Source organism: Mustelus asterias, chromosome 6 (assembly GCF_964213995.1).
Source record: "Mustelus asterias chromosome 6, sMusAst1.hap1.1, whole genome shotgun sequence".
NCBI classification, from domain to species: Eukaryota; Metazoa; Chordata; class Chondrichthyes; order Carcharhiniformes; family Triakidae; genus Mustelus; species Mustelus asterias.
The window spans coordinates 18,200,727-18,223,907 of record NC_135806.1 but is presented as its reverse complement, the minus strand read 5'-3'; the positions used below and the strand labels follow the sequence as shown (position 1 = coordinate 18,223,907).

Here is a 23,181-nt window from a genome sequence, read left to right as displayed (position 1 = left end):
TTCCCGGCCCGCCAGCACCAATTCTGGGGGCAGGCGAGGCTCCCAGAATAACATTCTCTGTTGGCCTCAGGCGGGATCATGCAAAACTTGTGCGGACATGCTCGTAAAATTCCTCCCTAAGTGGCAATTTAGCATGGCCAGTCCACATATTTGGGCTGTGGGAGGAAACCCACGCAGACATAAGGAGAACGTCCAAACTCACAGTCACCCGAGGCCATTATCGAACCTGGGTCCCTGGCGCTATGAGGCAGCAGTGATAACCACCCTAATGCCCAGACTGGTGTGTTTGGGGCTGTATCTCAGGGAATTTTTCTCTTTTGCTTTTTAGTGTAATGTATTCTTTTTTTGAGGGGGTTTTTGGGATGTCGGCATTGCTGGATAGGCCAGTATTTATTGCCCATCCCCAAATGCCCTTGAGAAGGTGCTGGTGAGCTACCTTCCTGAACCTGTGTAGACCACAGTGCCGTTAAGAAGAGAGTTCCAGGATTTTAATCTGGCAACAAAGAAGGATCAGCGATATATTTCCAAGTCAGGATAGTGTGTGACTTAGAGCGAACCTGCAAGTGGTGGAGCTGCCACCTTCATTCTGTTTGAAGGTGCCTTGGCGATATGGGACAGAAAGTAAAATTTCCAAAGGTATTTTTGTAAGGGGGAGATCATAGAATCATAGAGTCCCTACAGTACAGAGGGAGGCCGTTCGACCCATTGATTCCGTACCGACCACAATCCCTATCCCGGTACCCCACATATTTACCCTGCTAATCCCCTGACACTAAGGGTCAATTTATCATGGCCAATCAACCTAACCTGCATGTTTTTGGACTGTGGGAGAAAACCGGACACTCGGAGGAAACCCATGCAGACACGGGGAAAAAGTGCAAACTCCACACTGACAGTGACCGAGATTGAACCCGGGTTCCTGGCGCTGTGAGGCTGCAGTGCCACCACTGTGCCACCGAGCCGCCAGTGGTGATGTAGTGGTACTGATAATCCTGAGGCCCAGTCTAACACTCCAGGGGCATGTGTTAAAATCCAACTTTATAAATTCAATGAATAAAATCTGGATTTGACTGCCGGTTTCAGTAATGTTGAACTTGAAGCTATCCATCGATTGTTGTAAAAACCCACCTGGTTCAGTAATGCCTTTAGGGAAGGAAATCTGCTGGCTTTACCCGGTCTGGCCTACGTGTGACTCCAGAGCCACAGCAATGTCGTTGATTCTTAACTGCCCCCTGAAATGGCCCAGCAAGTCGCTCAGTTCAAGGGCATTTCAGGACGGGCAACAAATGCTGGCCTTGCCAGCGACACCCACGTCCCAGCGAGAAACTTGAAGACTTATGTTCAAGAGGGTTTTCGTTTCTAATTGGCGAATGATGCCTTGATACCATGTTCCTATTCTCAGCCACATGCTTCTAATCACAGGATAAATATAGTATGATGTAAATATTAACTTGAATGACTGACAAATGTAAGTAACCGGTTACTAAGTGGTATTTGTTCTGTTGCATCAACCATACTTGCCTCCTTGTTTGTTAAGAAACTCAAACTCAATCCTATGACTCCCATTGGACCAACCCATCCCCAGTATGCCTTTCATTATAAACTAATCTTAATGTTTACAATTGGAAAAGTCTATTAATCCAGATTTAGATACTGAGTTTAATTATTTCTCTCAGCCACTCAGTCTGTGTGGACAATGTTATTCTTGTTGACTGTAGATATTGGAAACATGTGACGATCTTTAGAAATCTCACTGCATGGTCTGATTGACAAATAGCTCGATTGCAGTATCTATTTGGGTAAGATACATGGTGTTGAGGGGAAGGGCAGTGTAAACTTACAGTGCTGTGCAATGGTCAAAATCTTGTTTGCTTTTGTCAGCTACTGGGCTAGACTTGGTGCCATTTGCTTGTTCCCCAGCCGGCCATGTTATTTTCTCAGAGCTGAGTGGGTGAAGATAGAAAAATCAGGATAGACCTCCAGCTATGCACTGCTTTCTGTGGGTCAGTGCCATTTATGAATGTTATCCATTTGTGCGTGTAGCTTATTCATACGTGGGACATGGCCGTGGCTGGCTGGCCAGCATTTATTGCCCATCTCTAGTTGCCCGAGGGCAATTGAGAGTCAACCACATTGCTGTGGCTCTGGAGTCACATGTAGGCCAGACCAGGTAAGGACAACAGGTTTCCTTCCCGAAAGGACATTAGTGAACCAGACGGGTTTTTCCGACAATCAATAATGGTTTCATGATCATTAGTAGATTCTTAATCCCAGATAGATTTTATTGAATTCGAATTCCATCATCTGCCATGGTGGCATTTGAACCTGGGTTGACAGAACATTAGCTGAGTTTCTGAATTAATAGTCGAGCGATAATATCACGATAATATCACCTCAGGTCATCACCTCCCCTGCTGACTAAATGCAGTCAATGGAAACACTGTCTCGTCATTTCGACAAGTAGCACTGGGTTTTCCCAACCTGGGGTGGTGGGCTTGAAGGTAGGGACCCTGGAAAACAGTGGAGCATCAGCCGGACCATGCAAGGCCATTGCCGCATTTGTAACATTCCTTGTGACTCATCAAAGTTACAAATGGGATCTATGTGACGCTGACAAAGGTAACCTTTCCCTCCTCATCCTTCGCAGCCTGTCTGCAGCTTTTGACATAGTTGACCACATATCATCGTCTAATGCCTCCCCACTGTCACCCAGCCGGGTGGACTGCTCTCAGCTGCTTCTAATCGTATCTATCTAAACATAGCCAGAGAATCACTTGCAATGGCATAATTAAAGACCCCACGCACTCTGGAAGGTCTTCTATCTTCTTCCATCGGGAAAAAGATACAAAAATTGAAAAAAAGTACCAACCGACTCAAGAACAGCTTCTTCCCTGCTGCCATCAGACTTTTGAATGGACCTACCATTTATTAAGCTGATCTTTCTCCACACCCTATCGGTGACTTTTAAAAAATTCATTCTGTGGGACGTGGGCATCACTGGCTGGCCAGCATTTATTGCCCATCCCTAGTTGCCCGAGAGTCAACCACATTGTGGCTATGGAGTCACAATGTAGACCAGACCGGGTAAGGACGGTAGATTTCCTTCCCTAAAAGACATTAATAAACCAGATGAGTTTTTCTGACAATGGACAATAATTTCATGGTCATCAGTAGACTCTTAATTCTAGATTTTTTTTTATTGCATTCAAATTCTACCATCTGCCATGGTGGGATTTGACTGCAACACTGTGGGCGGGGTTTTCCAATCACACTCACCCCGAGACTGGAAAATCCGCCTGAAGTCAACAGACCTTTGTATGGTCCGTGTCCCACCCGCTGCGATTCCTATGATGGGTGGGACGGGAAAATTCTACCCTGTATTCTGCACCCTAACCTTTCCTTCTCCCCTATGTACTCTGAATGGTATGTTTTGCCTGTATAGCGCACAAGGAACATTACTTTTCACTGTATCCCAATACATGTGGCTATAATAAATCAATCAATCGATGTTCCTGCTCCCGCACTGTTACCTCTGGCATTCCCTAGCTGTCCTCTCTCTCGCCTCCTATTTCTCATCCACATGCTGCTCCTTGGTGACATCAACCTGAAGCTCAGCATTAGTTTTGACATGTCTGCTAAAGACACCCAGCTCTACCTCACCAAAACCTTGCTCGTCCCTCTCCGCTGATGCGGAACACTCAGAGACTGTTTATCTGACATTCATTACTTGATCAGCAGAAATATCCTTCAATTTTAAATATTGCGAAGACTGAAGCCAAAATTTCCGGCTCCCCAGCAACTAATGCCATCCCTCTCCCTGGCAACGGGTCTGAGATTAAGCCAGTCTGTTCGCAACCTTGGTGTCACATTTGATTCCAAGGTGAGTTTCCAAACTCATTCAGGGTATCATTAAGACTGTCTATCTCCCGTGTATTGTCCATCTCATTTCGGCTGCTGCTGAAAGCCTCATTCATGCAGTTGTGAGCTCTAAACTTGACTGTTCCAACCTCTCGCATTCTAACTTCTTGAGGTTATCCAATACTCTGTGACCCCAATGTCTTAGAAACCATAGAAACCCTACAGTACAGAAAGAGGCCATTCGGCCCATCGAGTCTGCACCGACCACAATCCCACCCAGGCCCTACCCCCATATCCCTACATATTTACCCACTAATCCCTCTAATCTACGCATCCCAGGACACTAAGGGGCAATTTTAGCATGGCCAATCAACCTAACCCGCACATCTTTGGACTGTGGGAGGAAACCAGAGCACCCGGAGGAAACCCACGCAGACACGAGGAGAATGTGCAAACTCCACACAGACAGTAACCCAAGCCGGGAATCGAACCCAGGTCCCTGGAGCTGTGAAGCAGCAGTGCTAACCACTGTGCTACCGTGCCGCCCGCTTATCACAAGACCAGTTCCTCAATCGCTCTCACTGACCGACATTGGATCCCAGTCAAGCAACATCCTAAAATTAAAATTCACAGTCCTATTTTCAGATTCCCCCATTACTTTGCAGCACCACCCCCCCCCCCACCCCCCACCACCACCAACCCCACAACCCCACAGGATATCTGTTCTGCTATAATTCTAGTCACTTGAGCATCACTGATTGTGAGTGCTCCACCATTGGTGGCTATGCTTTCGGATACCTGGGCCCATTAGCGTTGGAATTCCCTCTCCGGCTTACCAAGTTGTTCTTGTTCTTTCAGACACTCCCTATTGGCCAAGTTGCTTCTGTGTCTCGGTCATGTTTAGTTCTATAATGCTCCTGTGAAGTTAGCGCATTAAAGTTGCTATATAATATAAATTGTTGTTGTATCCCTGACAACCAAATTGCAGGGACCATGGGCAGATTGCACCTGACCTTCACCGTCTGTGCTTGTCTTTGTTGTGCGGGCTTAGTTCCTGAACTAGATGGCAAAAATACTGCCTGATGTTTGGCAAAAACAGTGTTCAGCACAATTACTGTGGAAAGCCGATAGCAACTGCTGCCTGTGATGCCAGCTTCCCTACGGACTATGTGGGGGGGGGCGGGGGGGGGGTGTGGTTAGATATGGTGGAGGGTGAGGGTTGTGAGGTGGTGGCCCCGACTCAAGCCCATCCCTTGCCATCCTGCCTTGAAATCGCCGCTCCTTCATCAGGTGAGTGCAGGATTTGTTTCACAATCAGGGTATATATAGACACAAACTCAATTACAAGATAATGGTTGGAATGCGAGTCTTAACAGGTTTTCAAGTCTTAAAGGTACAGAGAGTGCGAGTGGAGAGAGGGTTAAGCACAGGTTAAAGAGATGTGTATTGTCTCCAGCCAGGACAGTTAGTGAGATTTTGCAAGCCCAGGCAAGTCATGGGGGTTACAGATAGTGTGACATGAACCCAAGATCCCGGTTGAGGCCGTCCTCATATGTGCGGAACTTGGCTATCAGTTTCGGCTCAGCGATTCTGCATTGTCATCTGTCGTGAAGGCTGCCTTGGAGAACGTTTACCCGAAGATCAGAGGCTGAATGCCCTTGACTGCTGAATTGTTTCTTGACAGGAAGAGAACACTCTTGCCTGGTGATTGTCGAGCGGTGTTCATTCATCCGTTGTCGTAGCGTCTGCATGGTCTCTCCAATGTACCATACCTCAGGACATCCTTTCCTGCAGCATATCAGCTAGGCAACGTTGGCCGAGTCGCAAGAGTATGTACCGTGTACCTGGTGGATGGTGTTCTCACGGGAGATGATGGCATCCATGTCGATGATCCGGCACGTCTTGCAGAGGTTGCTGTGCCAGGGTTGTGTGGTGTCATGGTCACTGTTCTCCTGAAGGCTGGGTAGTTTGCTGCGTACAATGGTCTGTTTGAGGTTGTGCGGTTGTTTGAAAGCAAGCAGTGGAGGTGTGGGGATGGCTTTGGTGAGATGTTCATCTTCATCGATGACATGTTGAAGCCTCCGGAGAAAATGTCGTAGCTTCTCCGCTGCGGGGAAGTATTGGACGACGAAGGGTACTCTGTCTGCCGTGTCCCGTGTTTGTCTTCTGAGGAGGTCGGTGTGGTTTTTTGCTGTGGCGAGCGCCATATCCTGTTCTTACGAGGGCGTCTTTTAGCGACTGTAGGTGTCTGTTGCGATCCTGCTCATTAGGTCAACCTATAACACAGACTACATTGAGAGACTTTGCCGTCACACCTCTCTCACACTCCTCACCCACCTCATACACCAGCTCTAAGGCAGACACCGCAACCTGGAAACCAAGATAGAGGCCATATTCTCAACTTGCGCTCAGGATGCAGACAAGCTGCAAAACACTGCCAAGCAGAGAGACAAAGGAACTACGCCATCTACATGCACACCAAGACCAGGAAACTTGAGAAACTTGGCATCACCACCAGCAGCAACCAAGCCTCCCCCGGTACCACAGTAGAAAACAGTACCACTGCAGGGGAGTCCATTGTCAACTAGACGGACTACACCCTTCAAACAGATGAAATCGAAGTTCTCAGCCGAGGGCTCAATTTTTGCCCCACCACCAAAATGGACCCCATCAGTCTCGCAGCAGACACAGAGGAATTCATCAGGCGAATGAGACTCTGGGAGTTCTTCCACAAACTTTAAGAGGCCAACAGTGAACCCAGTGAGACAGCCAATGAACTGGAACAGCCGACAGAGAGATCCGCGGTGCAGCAACCGAAGAGAAAAGAATCGAATTGGACTCCTCCGGAAGGCCGCTGCCCTCGACTCGACATGAATGCCCAAGCCGTCAGGAGGTGCGTCAATGCCAAATTCATCAGCCGCACTCGCAAGGCAGCCTCAAACGTCACCCAAGCACAACGCAACACCATCTGCGCTCTCAAGACCAACCACAACATTGTCATCAAACCAGCAGACAAAGGACGTGCCACTGTCATACTGAACAGAACGGATTACTGCAAAGAAGTGTACCGACAACTGAACAACGAGGAACACTCCAGACAGTTACCCGCAGATCCGACCAAAGAACACAGCCATCAACTCAACAGACTGATCAAGACCTTTGATCCGGACCTTCAGAGCACCCTCCATGCTCTCATCCCACGTACTCCTCACGTTGGAGATCTCTACTGCCTCCTGAAGATACACAAGGCCAACACACCTGGCCGTCCCCTTGTATCAGGCAATGGGACCCTGTGCGAGAACCTCTCCGGCTATGTTGAGGGCATCCTGAAACTCAACGTACAAAGAACCCCCAGCTTCTGTCACGACACTACGGACTTCTTACAGAAACTCAGCACCCATGGAGCCGTTGAACCAGGAGCACTCCTCGTCACAATGGATGTCTCGGCACTCTACATCAGCATCCCCCACGACGACGGCATTGCTGCAACTGCCTCAGTACTCAACGCCGACAACTGCCAATCTCCAGACGCAATTCTACAACTCATCTGCTTCATCCTAGACCACAATATCTTCACCTTCAACAACCAGTTCTTCATCCAGACACATGGAAGGGCCATGGGGACCAAATTTGCACCTCAATATGTCAACATCTTCATGCACAGGTTCAAACAAGACTTCTTTACCGCACAGGACCTTGAACCGACGTTATACAGTAGATACATTGATGACATTTTCTTCCTTTGGACCCATGGTGAACAATCACTGAAACAACTATATGATGACGTCAACAAGTTCCATCCCACCATCAGACTCACCATGGACTACTCTCCGGAATCGGTTGCATTCTTGGACACGCATCTCCACCAAGGACAGTCACCTCAGCACTTCACTGTACCGCAAGCCCACGGATAACCTCACGATGCTCCACTTCTCCAGCTTCCACCTAAACACGTTAAAGAAGCCATCCCCTATGGATAAGCCCTCTGTCTACACAGGATCTGATGTGGAGATGCCGGTGTTGGACTGGGGTAAACACAGTAAGAAGTTTAACAACACCAGGTTAAAGTCCAACAGGTTTATTTGGTAGCAAAAGCTACCAAAAGCTACCAAAAGCTTTTGCTACCAAATAAACCTGTTGGACTTTAACCTGGTGTTGTTAAACTTCTTACACAGGATCTGCTCAGACGAGGAGGATCGCAACAGATACCCACAGATGCTGAAAGACGCCCTCGTAAGAACAGGATATGGCGCTCGACTCATCGATCGACGTGCCACAGCGAAAAACCGCACCGACCTCCTCAGAAGACAAACACAGGACACGGTGGACAGAGTACCCATCGTCATCCAGTACTGCCCCGGAGCAGAGAAGCTATGGCATCTTCTCCGGAGCCTTCAACACATCATCGATGGAGACGAACATCTCGCCAATGTCATCCCCACACCTCCACTATTTGCCTTCAAACAACCACGCAACCTTAAACAGACCATTGTACGCAGCAAACAACCCAGCCTTCAGGAGAATAGTGATCACGCCACCACAACCCTGCCACAGCAACCTCTGCAAGACGTGCCGGGTCATCGACATGGATGCCATCATCTCACATGAGAACACCATCCACCAGGTACACGGTACACACTCTTGCGACTCGGCCAACATTGTCTACCTGATACGCTGCAGGAAAGGATGTCCCGAGGCCTGCAGACGCTATGACAACGGATGAATGGACACCACTCAACAATCACCAGGCAGGAGTATTCCCTTCCTGTCGGGGAACACTTCAACAGTCAAGGCCATTCAACCTCTGATCTTGGAGAAAACGTTCCCCAAGGTGGCCTTCAAGAAACAAGACAATGCAGAATCGCTGAGCAGAAACTGATAGCCAAGTTCCGCACACATGAGGATGGCCTCAACCAGGATCTTGGGTTTATGTCACACTATCTGTAACCCCCATGACTTGCCTGGGCTTGGAAAATCTCACTAACTGTCCCGGCTGGAGACAATACACATCTCTTTAACCTGTGCTTAACCCTCTCTCCACTCACATTGTCTGCATCTGTAAAGACTTGATTACCTATTAAGACTCGCATTCCAACCATTATCTTGTAATTGAGTCTGTGTCTATATATGCCCTGATTGTGAATCCGACTCTCCACTCACCTGATGAAGGGGTAGCGCTCCGAAAACTCGTGCTACCAAATAAATCTGTTGGATTTTAACCTGGTGTTGTGAGACTACTTACTAAAATTATTAAAGAAGCAAATGATGATAATGTTACTTTGCTTTTGCATTGTTGTGCACGAATTCTCCCATTGGCTGCTCGGCCTGCTTGGTGACTCACAGCTTGTGGATACCTATAGATGAGACCAGAATGAAACTGATCTATTAACAGGGAAAATGGTGCCACGGCAGAGCCTACTAGATCATCATGAACTGATTTCTTCAAAGCCAGTGGCAAATGCCATCCCTTCGCTGCTGATCTTCAACTCTGGTTAAATATGTTTTGATGTGGAGATGCCGGCATTGGACTGGGGTAAACATAGTAAGAAGTCACACAACACCAGGTTAAAATCCAACAGGTTTATTTGGTAGCAAAAGCCACCAGCTTTCGGAGTGCTGCTCCTTCGTCAGGTAACACTTACCTGACGAAGGAGCAGCGCTCTGAAAGCTAGTGGCTTTTGCTACCAAATAAACCTGTTGGATTTTAACCTGGTGTTGTGAGACTTCTTACTGTAAATATGTTTTGCCCATTGCTGACTTCTACAAAAGCAGCACTGTCATCTTTCACCCATCTGTGCTTTTGGTTGAAGTACTTTTATAAAATCATAGAATCCTACAGTGCAGAAAGAGGCCATTCAGCCCATCGAGCCTGCCCAGGCCCTGTCCCCGTAACCCCACGCATTTACTCTCCTAACCTCCGACACTAAGTGGCAACTTATCATGACCAATTAGTCTAGCCCTGCACGTCTTTGGAGTGTGGGATGACACTGGAGCACCCAGAGGAAAACCACGCAGACATGGGGAGAGCGTGCAAACTCCACATAGACAGTGACCCAAGCCGGGAATCGAACCCGCTATGAGGCAGCAATGCTAACCACTGTGCTACCGTGCCGAAAAACAATTTTGGGAATGATATCAAATTTAGTGGAACATCAAATAATAACTGATGCTAAAATGGAGGTGGGGAATTGATCCAAAGATGTGTAAGGAATTGGTCCAAAGATGTGCAGGTTAGATTGATTGACCATGATAAATTGCCCCTTTGTGTCCCAAAGTTTCTATGTTAGTGGGGTAAATATGTGGGGTTACGGGATAAGCCTGGGTAAGAGTCAGCGCAGACTTGATGTGCCAAATGGCCTCCTTCTGCGCTGTAGGGATTCTGTAATTCTCTGAGTTTTGCATCAGTGATAAGCTTGTTTTTCTTTTCAAATGTGGGTTCCCTAGCAAAGCATTTTTATCATGAATTTGGGCACGTTTGCAACTTAACACCTTGCTGCTGCCAGTTGAGGGGTTAAGGGAGAGGAAATGGTGTTTCTTAACACTGTACAGTGTGTCAGAGGAATGAGATACGTGCTGGTATTGAAACACTTTGGCATAGTGTTGATCTGTATAGAAGCGGAGAACAGTGTACTATCTTTGGGTCTGGGTAATTTGCCAATGGGTCCTGCGACTGGGCTTAATGACTGTCGAACATGATAGGCATTGTAGGGGGGGGGGGTCAGATGTTATCACTTTCCGTAAAGCACGAGGTGGGGATTGCACTTTGTGGCTTATCACTGACTTTTCCTGGGATGGCTCTGGTGAGCTTCCAGGAACGGACTCTGGACTGCCTGGACTCCAGATGGAATCCATGAATCAGCTCCACTTGCATGTGTCACACAGATGTTATCGTTTTATTGGGAAGAGAATTGTACGCTTGCAGTCAAAAGATGTGGGGGTGGGCTGGGGTGTCATTTTGCAGCTGGTCGTAACTGTCTAGACTGTGTTTTAGGGTAGTTTCACTCTCTTGAGGACGGACCTAGTCAGTATGATATTTCATCTCGAGAGCTTACGATGCTTCTGTTTGTTTTTAAAATCTTTTAACTTGCTCTCTTGAAAATGTTGAAAGACGGTGCGTCCTTCTGTCTGTGAAGGCCGTAAAGAGGAGTGGAATTTGTGCATCGAAACATAGAAGCAAAGGATATAGGAGCAGGAGATGGCCATTTGGCCCTTCGAGCCTGCTCCACCATTCAACATACTCATGGCTAATCTTCTACATCAACGCCGTACTTCAGCGTTCTCTCCATACCACATGATACCTTTAGAGTCTGGAAATCCATTTATTTCGTAAATATATTCAGTGACTTGGCCTCCACGGCATTCCTTCGTAAAGAATTCTGCAGGTTCACCATATCTGAGTGAAGAAATTTCTCCATCCAGTCTGTGCAGCCTGCAAGAACTTGACATTCTTCTCATTCTTCTGAACTCCAGTGAATACGAGCCTTATTGATGCAATCTACCCTCATATGACAGTCTGTCATTCCAGGAATCAGTCTGCTGAACCTTCGCAGCACTCCCTCAATGGCTGGTATATCCTTTCTGGGATAATGAAACCAGGTGTGGTCTCACCAAGGCCCTGGACAGCTGCAGTAAGATATCCTTGCTCCTGTACTCAAGTCCTCTTGCAATGAAGGCCAACATTTGCCTTCCAGCTGCTTATTTGCTTTCAGTGATTGATGTACTAAGACAGCGAGATCCCTTTGTATGTCAACATTTCCCAATAGATCACCATTTAAAAAGTACTCTGCCATTCTGCTTCTCCGTCCAATATGGATAACTTCACATTTATCCATGTCATATTGCATCTGCCATGTATTTGTCAACCTGTCTGAATACTTCGCGAAGACTCTCAACATCCTCTTCATCATAGAATCCCTACAGTGCAGAAGGAGGTCACCCGGCCCATCGGGTCTGCACTGACTCTCCGAAAGAGCATCCCTCCCTGGCCCTTCCTCCGCCATATCCCCGCACATTTTAACATGGCTAATCCACCTAACCTACAGATCTTTGGACTAAGCGGCAATTTAGTATGGCCAATTCACCCAACCTGCACATCTTTTCACCTTTCACATTTGGGGGGGGGGGGGGGGGGGGGAGGAGGATCTGATGGGGGGTACATGCAGTGGTGGATTGCGAAGGCAGTCTCAATGGAGGTATATGTCGGTGTCTTGATGAAGGAGCATGTCAGAGAGAGCATGTCAGGATCTCAATGAGGGGGTATGTCAGGGGGGTCTCAATGGAGGGAAGCATGTCGGGATCTCGGGGTGGGGGGGGGGGGGGGGGGGGGTGGTCCTGATGTCTGTAGGGGAATGGAGGGTGTCTCCCAGTTCACAGCTAATGTGGTTCCGCTATTTAAGAAGGGTTGTAGAGATAAACCAGGGAACTATAGACCAATAAGTCTCACGTCAGTGGTAGGAAAACCATTAGAGAAACATCTGAAGGAGAGCATCTAACTCCACTTGAAGAGGCAAAGCTTGATCAGGGATAGTCAGCATGGCTTTGTCAGAAGGAGATCATGCCTAACAAATTTGATTGAATTTTTTGAGGAGGTGACCAGGTGTGTGGATGAGAGTAGTGCAGTCGATGTAGTTTATATGGATTTCAGCAAAGCCTTTGACAAGGTCCCACTTAGGAGACTTGTAAAGAAGATAAATTCACAAGGGATACTTTGATAAGTAGATTCAAATTTGGCTCAGTTGTAGGAGACAGAGGGTGATGACAGAAAGCTGCTTTAGTGACTGGAAGCCAGTGTCCAGTGGCGTACCACAGGGATCTGTGTTGGGCTCCCTATTATTTGTTATTTATATAAATGACATTGATGACTATGTGGGGGTTAGGATTAGTAGGTTTACAGATGACACAAAGATTGGACGGGTGGTTAACAGTGAGGCAGAGTGTCTTGGGCTACAAGAAGATATAGACAGAAAGGTCAAATGGGCAGATAAGTGGCAGATGGAATTTAACCCTGAAAAGTGTGAGGTGATACACTTTGGAAGGAGTAATTTGACAAGAAAGTACGCAATGAATGGTAGGACACTAGGAAGTTCTGTGGAACAAAGGGAGCTTGGTGTGTTTGTCCACAGATCTCTGAAGGCGGAAGGACATGTTAGTAGGGTGGTGAAAAAGGCATATGGGACACTTGCCTTTCTCAGTCGAGGCATAGATTACAAAAGCAGGGAATTCATGTTGGAGTTGTACAGAACTTTGTTGAGGCCACAGCTAGAGTACATGTGCAGTTCTGGTCGCCACATTATCAGAAGGATGTGATTGCACTGGAGGGGGTGCAGAGGAGATTCACCAGGATGCTGCCTGGGATGGAAGACTTAAGTTATGAAGAGAGGTTGGATAGGCTTGGGCTTTCGTTGGAGCAGTGAAGACTGAGGGGCGACCTGATCGAGGTGTACAAGATTATGAGAGACATGGACAGAGTGGATAAGGAGCAGCTATTTCGTTTAGTTGAAGGGTCAGTCACAAGGGGACATAAATTCATGGTGAGGGGCAGGAGGTTTACAGGAGGTGTGAGGAAAACTTTTTTCACCCAAAGGCTGGTGACAGTCTGGAATGTGCTGCTTGGGAGGGTGGTAGAGGCAAGTTGCCTCACATCCTTTAAAAAGTACCTGGATGAGCACTTGGCACATCATAACTTTCAAGGCTATGGGCCAAGTGCTGGCAGATAGGATTAGGTGGGAGTTCAGGTGTTTCTAATGTGTCGGTGTGGACTCGATGGGCTGAAGGGCCTCTTTTGCGCTCTATGGTTCTATGATTCTGTGACTGAGAGATCGTGGTGCCCTTGTGAAATGGTGCCCGAGCGCTCTGAAGCCAGGCTCACCACGTGTTTCGGGCTCCCCCCAGTACCAGCGCGAAACTCCCAACTCTCCAAAGAAGTGACTGAGGGTGGGAGGATTGCGGTGCAGAGCGACCCTGAGAGACCAGTATGGATCACTCCTGGTTTCTCGCCGTTTTGACACTTACAGAATATTTTGGGAGAATTCCATCCTATGTTCAAACAGTACTTGGGGACATAGGGAAGCTGTCTGCTTGCAGTTGGTGTGTGAGCTAGGAATGACCTGAACATTGGAAGAGGAATAGTTCGCAAACCAGAAAGGCTTACTTTTCTCTCTTCACTCTTGATCCTGCTGATTTCTTCCCATAACCTCAATAAGAGAGTCAACACAGATAATTATAGAATCCCTTCAGTACAGAGGGAGTCCATTCAGCCCATCGAGTCTGCACCGACCACAATCCCACTCAGGCCCTATCCCCATTACCCCATGCATTTACCCTAGCTAGTCCCCCTGACACTAAGGGGCAATTTAGCGTGGCCAATTCACCTAACCCGCTCATCTTTGGACTGTGGGAGGAAACCAGAGCACCTGGAGGAAACCCACGCAGACACGGGGAAAACGTGTAAACTCCACACGGACAGTGACGAAAGCTGGGAATTGAACCCGGGTCACTGGCGCTGTGAGACAGCAGTGCTAATCACTGTGCCACCATGCCACCCAGTGCCCAGTAACTCTCCCAACTGTGTCAAAGGATCATGAGTGAATAAGAAACAGCTGCATAATTCAGAGAAACTTGTCATGAGTTTAGTATTCAGGCAAATAAATTCAATGACGACACTATCTGTGCCATGCTGCACAATATATAAATCTGCTGGAGTTGTTGATTTGATAAAATCTTCAAGATGAGGGGTTAACCTTATGCAGAGATAGCTGATGCGCTGGATTAGCAACTCATGACTGAATGTAAACATATCACAGTAAATGAAGATGACATTCATAGAATCCCTACTGTGCAGAAGCCCCACAAGTGGGAACCTCCTTTCGGCATCCACCATGTCGAGTCCCGTCTGGATCTTGTGTTTCAATAAGATCACCTCTCATTCTTCGCAACTCTAGTGAATAGAGATAACCCCTTAAAATAAGCTGCACTTTTGTTGCAAACTTTTGGTGGCACAATGGTTAGCATTGCTGCCTCATAACGCCAGGGGCCCGGGTTCGATTCCCCGTTTGGGTCACTGTGGAGTTTGCACGTTCTTCCTGTTACTGCGTGGGTTTCCTCCGGGTGCTCCGGTTTCCTCCCACACTCCAAAGATGTGCAGCTTAGGTGAATTGGCCATGCTAAATTCTCCCTTGGTGTACCCGAACAGGCGCCGGAGTGTGGCGCTTTGGAGATTTTCACAATAACTTCATTGCAGTGTGAATGTAAGCCTGCTTGACTAATAAATAAATTTTTAAAATTAAAAAATAAAATATTGCAGAAGTTGCATTAAGGGTAAAGTTTCACATGTCACCTATTCTGTCTAGCAGATGTATTCCAGGGACCTATAGCCCTCCTATACGGAAATTAAGTTACATAATGCAGTAAGACTTGTAGAATTATGGTTCCTTCTTTGTAATCTGTTATCTCAAATTCCAGCTCAGGTTGGTTGGATGGCTGTTTGTGATGCAGAGCGACACCACTGCGATGTTCAATTACCTTCCAGGCTGAGGCTATTCATGAAGGCCTCGCCTTCTCAACCTTGTCCCTCGCCCGAGGTATGGCGATCCTCGGATTAAATCACCACCAGCCCCCTCAAAGGAGAGAGCAGTCTATGGTTACCTGTGACTATGGCAACCTTACCCTACCTTTTTCCCTTTTAGTTTCCAGGCAATCTCCAGGTTCAAATTTGTTACAAGTCCGTCCTTGTCCTAGTTCTTAACCTGTTCGGCTAACTAATCTACAATGCCAAGTTAAAGCATACCATTACCACAGCACAGACCATAGCTATCCAGTTTGAAGAAAATTCCTCCCATTAAGTGAGAGCTGTTGGGTTGACCTGTCGTGCGAGAAAGTAGTTGGACAAGTCCACATTGACCTCATTTCAGAACAATCTCCCGTTGTGTGCAAACTAGCGTAGGAAGATTTATTTTACGTAACTGACCCTTAAAAGCTGCTTGCCTGTTTTACTGCAAGGTCTTTCACTCTCAACTTAAACAAAATTACACCCTGCAATCTGAGGTGGTCAGAGATAGAGGCCTAAGAAATTTAAAGTAATCCTGGGATAAGAGGGTTCCTTTTTTAATTAAAATTGTGAAACCACTGAGTGTGGGCAGCAAGCTATGTTAACATACAGGCAAACTTTGTAGACAAGTGTTTTTTTCCTACCTGTTGTAGTCCACATTAACTCAGCATCAAGTGATTAAACTTCCTGTCAGTTGTTTCACTGCCTTGTTTTGCGTGTGGCTGCAAGAGCAAGACGGCTTCATCATATGTCTTTTTTTAACAGCACAGTGTTACAATGGGGACAGGTCACAAATGACTGTAAATCAGTGTATTTCTATGTGCAGAGCTCAGAAAGTAAATAGTTGGGCCGGATGAGGGAGGGAGGGAGATTCTTAACGCAAGCTTACTTAGTAACCTTCTTAAGTCACACCATTAAAGTAAATAGCAAAGTTTGCAAAAGAATGTATAAAGAAATTTTGCTGCTGGAATACATTTGCATAAATTGGTTGCTGGGAAGAAAAATGGAACTTGGAGTTATATTTTCCACTGCACTTCTCCCTTTGTTATTTAAGTTTATATTGCTGTGTTTGCGGATCAGGGTAAACATTAAATCAGCAAATTTAGTTCTGAAGAATATTTCTATTCCGTTGAACATAATCCACTGTATTAGCAAAAATAATTTAACTTATATTTTTCATCAGTTTCTGTCCAGTGTGCAGAAAATAGAAACTTATATGTGGGACGATCAAAACTTTTCACTTACAGTGCAAGGTGCACTTGCTGGCTTATTTATGCCGGAATTCTCCCAACCTCGCTCACGGCTGGGATTTTCCAGTCCTGCTGCAGTGAATGGAGATCTGGCTGAGCGCCAAATTTTCCATTCTTACCATCAGCGGTGGCTTTGGAGAATTCCAAGCATGAAGACCGGAATTTCACTGCTCCATTCGCCACAGGAATCGGAGCGGGCGAGGGAAGGACAATGGGAAGATCCGTTGACCTTGGGTGGGATTTACGGTTTCGGGAAGAGTGAGGCTGTAAAATTCCACAAAAGTATCCCATCTGTCGCCTCTTCAAGGCAATGATTTTGAAGAATGCAGTGTTGTTTTCACTCAGGACATTACAAGTCACCAACACCTTTATTCTGCATCCCTGTCACTGTACAGTGATGCTTCCATCTACTTTATTCCATCTATTTTAAAACTATGTACTTCTGAAATGTGCAGATGATGAGGGTAATGATCCCTTAAGAGCGCAACACTGAAATAAATGAGAACATTGTTGGCTCTGATGCATTAGAAAATGCCACGGAATTTTCCTGGTACCTGATTGTTCTGCCCAGCTACACAGGTTTGACCAGAAGTAGCAACACACATTTTTGTTTAGCTGTATTTCAAACTTTTCTCTCTCTCTCTCACGATGTTACTTAAAACTGACCTCTTTGATCAACCGAAAGAGGTCAGTCTTAAGGAGCATCGTGAAGGAAGGGTCACTCTCTGTGCAAAGTTTGCATGTTCTCCCCATGTCTGCGTGGGTTCCCTCCGGGTTCCTCCCACAGTCCAAAAGACGTGCTGGTTAGGTGGATTGGCCATGCTAAATTCTCCCTCAGTGTACCCGAACAGGTGCCAGAGTGTGGCAACTAGGAAATTTTCACAGAAACTTACTTCATTGCAGTGTTAATGTAAGCCTACTCGTGACAATAACAAATTAACTTAATACTTACGGAGAGGGGTGGAGAAGTTTAGAGTGGGAATGTCAGAATTTAGCATCAAGATGACGTCCAACCTCATTCCATTCCACATGCTCTTCTGATTTACAAGCTACAGTTGGCGTAAATGTGCAGCTGTTAGTACACCCTGCCCGCCCCTGTACCACAGCTTTACCCTTTTACCTTTCTCCTATCAGACATCCAAGAATTGTTAATCTAGCCAGACAATTGAGGCATGGCAGGAAGAGAGTGATTTTAAATACGTAGCACAGTTCAGAATAATTTAGTGGGTTTGGAGGTTAACAAACATGCAGGATATGCATGTAGTGAAACACTGGGCAATTGTTGCCTGCAGTCAAGAAAGTGGGCAAGGATGGCGCAGGTGCCAACTCACCGGAAGGTGAGGTTGCGTGTGGGTTCTGAGGACTGGTACTGCTGCCATCGTGGCTGGGGCTTACATTGTACGGGGTGTCACAGCAGTCCATCAATCTGTCCTCCGACACATTGCGAGGAATACTGAAGCATTTTTGTGTTTTGCATTGGCGGGGGTGGCAGTGGTACCACGGAGCACACATCTGCTGTCCTCTCAGTAAGGCAGCTTTCCTCTTCCCACCCCTGCCACTCTGCCAGAGCCCTTGCTGTTGCTCATCAGCCAGCCGTCCCAAGCTGCTGCTAGCCAGGCCTAAATGGTGTAGGTCGCAGCCAGGCCTTCAGGGCCTTGAGCTGTGCGGGGTTGTCTGTCGAGGCCATCTGCAGCCTCCTCTATTGAAAGTCAGTAAGCTTCCACCAGCCAGCCTCCAGCCGCCAGTGTGAACTGTGTAGAAGCACTATGACAAGCAGAGTCATAGAGGATTACAGCATGGAAACAGGCCCTTCGGCCCAACTTGTCCATGCCGCCCTTTTTTTTAAAACTCCTAAGCTAATCCCAATTGCCTGCGTTTGGCCCATATCCCACTATACCCATCTTACCCATGTAACTATCTAAATGCTTTTTAAAAGACAAAATTGTACCCGCCTCTACTACTACCTCTGGCAGCTTGTTCCAGACACTCACCACCCTCTGTGTGAAAAAACTCCCCCTCTGGATACTTTTGTATCTCTCCCCTCTCACCTTAAACCTATGCCCTCTAGTTTTAGACTCCCCTACCTTTGGGAAAAGATATTGACTATCTAGCTGATCTATGCCCCTCATTATTTTATAGATCTCTATAAGATCACCCCTTAGCCTCCTACACTTCAGGGAAAAAAGTCCCAGTCTCTCCAGCCTCTCCTTATAACTCAAACCATCAAGTCCCGGTAGCATCCGAGTAAATCTTTTCTGCACTCTTTCTAGTTTAATAATATCCTTTCTATAATAGGGTGATCAGAATTGCACACAGTATTCCATGTGTGGCCTTACCAATGTCTTGTACAACTTCAACAAGACGTCCCAACTCCTGTATTCAATGTTCAGACCAATGAAACCAAGCATGCCGAATGCCTTCTTCACCACTCTGTCCACCTGTGACTCCACTTTCAAGGAGCTATGAACATGTACCCCTAGATCTCTTTGTCCTTTAACTCTCCCCAACGCCCTACCATTAACTGAGTAAGTCCTGCCCTGGTTCAATCTACCAAAATGCATCACCTCGCATTTATCTAAATTAAACTCCATCTGCCATTTGTCAGCCCACTGGCCCAATTGATCAAGATCCTGTTGCAATCAGAGATAACTTTCTTCACTGTCCACTATGCCACCAATCTTGGTATCATCTGCAAACTTACTAACCGTGTCTCCTATATTCTCATCCAAATCATTAAAATAAATGACAAATAACAGTGGACCCCGCACTGATCCCTGAGGCACACCACTGGTCACAGGCCTCCAGTTTGAAAAACAACCCTCTACAACCACCCTCTGGCTTCTGTCAAGAAGCCAATTTTGTATCCATTTAGATACCTCACCCTGGATCCCATGAGATTCAACTTTATGCAACAACCTACCATGCGGGACCTTGTCAAAGGCCTTGCTAAAGTCCACGTAGACAACATCAACTGCACTGCCCTCATCACCTTCTTGGTTACCCCAAGAAGGTAGATGAGACACATGCAAGAAGGCACTTAGGGAATTAAGTAGGGTAATTTGTTGACTTTGCACACAATATGATTTGATTTTTGCTTTGGAATGTTTATTTTGTGGTAATTTTTATTTTTTGAGTAGTGGCCAAAATGTCCGCAATGGGAAAGACAGCTGGGGGGGTGTATATTTTTCTGCTCCATCCGTCATAGGAATCGTGGCGTGTGGGATGAACAGTTTGATGGACCAATTAAAGGTCCGTTGACCTAGGGTAGGAATTTCCAGTCTCGGGATCAGCGTGACCAGTAAATCCCGCCCTGTGTCTGGGAGTGGAGTCTTCACTTCCACTACAGTAGTGGAGATCGGTAGAAGCTGAGACATTGGCTATTAGATGCAGCATTATAATTGAATCCACAAGTGTGGAAACAGTGGACACCACTCTCTACCGGAAGGAATAGAATCATAGAATCCTTACAGTGCAGAAGGAGGCCATTCAGCCCATCGGGCCTACACCGACAACAATCCAACCCAGGCTCTATCCCTGTAATCCCACATATTTACCCTGCTAATACCCCTGACACTAAGGATCAATTTATCATGGCCAATCCACCTAACCTGCACATCTTTGGATTGTGGGAACAAACCGGAGCACCCGGAGGAAACCCACGCAGACACGGGAAGAATATGCAAACCACACAGATAGTGACCCAAGGCTGGAATCGAACCCAGGTCACTGGCGCTGTGAGGCAGCAGTGCTAACAACTGTGCCACCATCCACCCAAAGAACCGGGCAGATGGAATGAAGAGTTGGGGTTGTGGTTACTGGTATCGCACTTGGATAAATTCTACCCCGAGCAGGAAGCGGATGTTTAGATTACCTGCTCCTTCTCACGCTCTTGCTCTTTAAGTGCTTTCCATATATCTGGTGACAAAGGCTTTTTTCTAATGGGGGCAAGGTTGAGCAGATCACATCAGCTCTTAAGTACAGCTCTACTGAGTGCTACAACCCCTCCTCTGCCGGGAATCACTACCGCTCTGCAGCAGTCAAGATGACCACGCCGGGGACGCAATGGCCGATGTAGCCCCCGGGTGTACAGGGACATGGCAGTCCCAGGGGTAGTGCCAGGTTGGTACAGATAAGGGATGGGACCAGGGGGCAGGCAATGATGGGGGGAGGTGGGGAATACATTGCCAGTGATAATGGATGGGGGAGAGGTATGTTGCAGGTGATAGTAGATCGTAGACAATAAATGGCAGAGTCATCAGGAGTATAGAAACACAGAGGGACCTAGGTGTGCAAGTCCACAAATCCTTGAAGGTGGCAACACAGGTGGAGAAGGTGGTGAAGAAGGCATATGGTATGCTTGCCTTTATAGGACGGGGTATAGAGTATAAAAGCTGGAGTCTGATGATGCAGCTGTATTGAACGCTGGTTAGGCCACATTTGGAGTACTGCGTCCAGTTCTGGTCGCCGCACTACCAGAAGGACGTGGAGGCGTTAGAGAGAGTGCAGAGAAGGTTTACCAGGATGTTGCCTGGTATGGAGGGTCTTAGCTATGAGGAGAGATTGGGTAGACTGGGGTTGTTCTCCTTGGAAAGACGGAGAATGAGGGGAGATCTAATAGAGGTATACAAGATTATGAAGGGTATAGATAGGGTGAACAGTGGGAAGCTTTTTCCCAGGTTGGAGGTGACGATCACGAGGGGTCACGGGCTCAAGCTGAGAGGGGCGAAGTATAACTCAGACATCAGAGGGACGTTTTTTACACAGAGGGTGGTGGGGGCCTGGAATGCGCTGCCAAGTAGGGTGGTGGAGGCAGGCACGCTGACATCGTTTAAGACTTACCTGGATAGTCACATGAGCAGCCTGGGAATGGAGGGATACAAACGATTGGTCTAGTTGGACCAAGGAGCGGCACAGGCTTGGAGAGCCGAAGGGCCTGTTTCCTGTGCTGTACTGTTCTTTGTTCTTTGTCTTTGGGAGAGGGAGGGGCATCCTGATGACTGTGTGGGGACCGGTTTCATAATGTTGAGATCGCGGTGCCCTTTGGTGGAGCCAGCCTTGCTGGCATCCTTAGGCCCTGTCCCTCAAGAAGGAAGGCACTAAACATGCTGCTCCCCGCCCCGCCGCCGCTTTTTTTGACAAAGTATCAGAACATCTGGAGAGAAAACCTGGCTGTTTCTCAGGGGAGAAGCCCGCCGGTTTTCAGTCGGAACCTGACGCTTTGCCATTGTCTGGGAAAATTTCACCCGTTATCTCTTGCTGTCTCCACAGTTGCTGATGGAGTTGCTGCGATTTTCTCACACTATTTTTATTTCAGATCTCCAGCATCTGTGGTATTTTCCTTTAATTGTATTGGTTTGTCCCTGGATCAGTTTAATACCTTTTGAGGCAATGATCTTTTCTCAAACTGTTCTTTGAGCGCCATGTTCCTGCCTCAATCAGGTGTGATAATGGCCGAATTTCTCCGGTCTCGCCCACCCCGCCACCACCGCCAGCGAGTATGGTGAATTTGGCGCTCAGCCAACTCTCCATTCATTGCAGCGGGACCGGAGAATCCCAGCACAGGTGAGGTGGGAGAATTCCGGCCAATATTTATAAAGTGAATAAATGTCATTAAATTTGCTCTGTTGTAGTATTGCTGTCATGGTTTGGTTCTCCTGCAACCTCAATTACCCACAAATCCCAGACGACCCGTGAGTTAGGACACTATTGTTAGTTATATATGTACTTATGGTAAAAGCTATGGAGAAGTAATTTAAATCTCAAAACCACAATGAGGGCTTTCTACATCTTTGTTTCAGGGTTACCCAGTACACCCCCTATCAGCCTGAAGTTTCCCAAGGTCGATTGGAAAGCTTACTCAACTACCAGACAATGGTGTGTGACCTAACTGGCATGGATGTGGCCAATGCCTCTTTATTGGATGAGGGAACGGCAGCTGCAGAAGCAATGCAATTATGCCACAGGTGAACTTGTTAGTTTTGTCTTCCTTTCCTCACTCAAAGCCGTTGACTGCGCTAGCTTTGTTTTGTTCACTCGTGGGATGTGTTTGTCGCTGGCTAGGCCAGCATTTATTGCCTATCCCTAGTTGCCCTTGAGTAAGAGGCAGCCTTCTTGTTGTGTCCCCTGAGGTCTCGGTACACCCACAATCCCAGGATTTTGACCCGGCGACAGTGAAGGAATGGCGATATGTTTCCAAATCAGGATGGTGAGTGGCTTGGAGGGAACCTCTAGGTGGTGGTGTTCCCATGTGTCTGCTATTTTGGCATTTTGTTTTACATTAGTTGATCTGCGGAATTCATGTGGGTCCAAAGGGGAAGTGCTACCTGTGAAAGTCAGTGAGAAGTGTCATTTTAGCTTGGCTTGTGGAAAGCTGTGATATCCTGTAACTATTAAATCCCTTTAGCTCACTGACACTGTAATAAAATTTGATCTGTGGTGAGCAGCCAGGCCTTGGCTTGAGTCAGAGTTGTGGAGGGAGTGGAAGGTAGAGTTTGGGAAGAGGGGGGCATGGCAGGTTGGACTAAACCA

General features: G+C 47.1%; 1 protein-coding gene across 1 annotated transcript in view; it reads left to right on the top strand.

Moving 5' to 3' along the window:
* gldc (glycine dehydrogenase (decarboxylating)) overlaps nt 1-23,181 on the top strand; it is a 147,758-nt gene that overhangs the window by 34,078 nt on the left and 90,499 nt on the right. Inside the window, exon 4 of the mRNA XM_078214099.1 lies at nt 22,452-22,616. Coding sequence (XP_078070225.1) covers nt 22,452-22,616 — 165 coding nt within the window. The remainder of the gene's footprint in view (nt 1-22,451; nt 22,617-23,181) is intronic.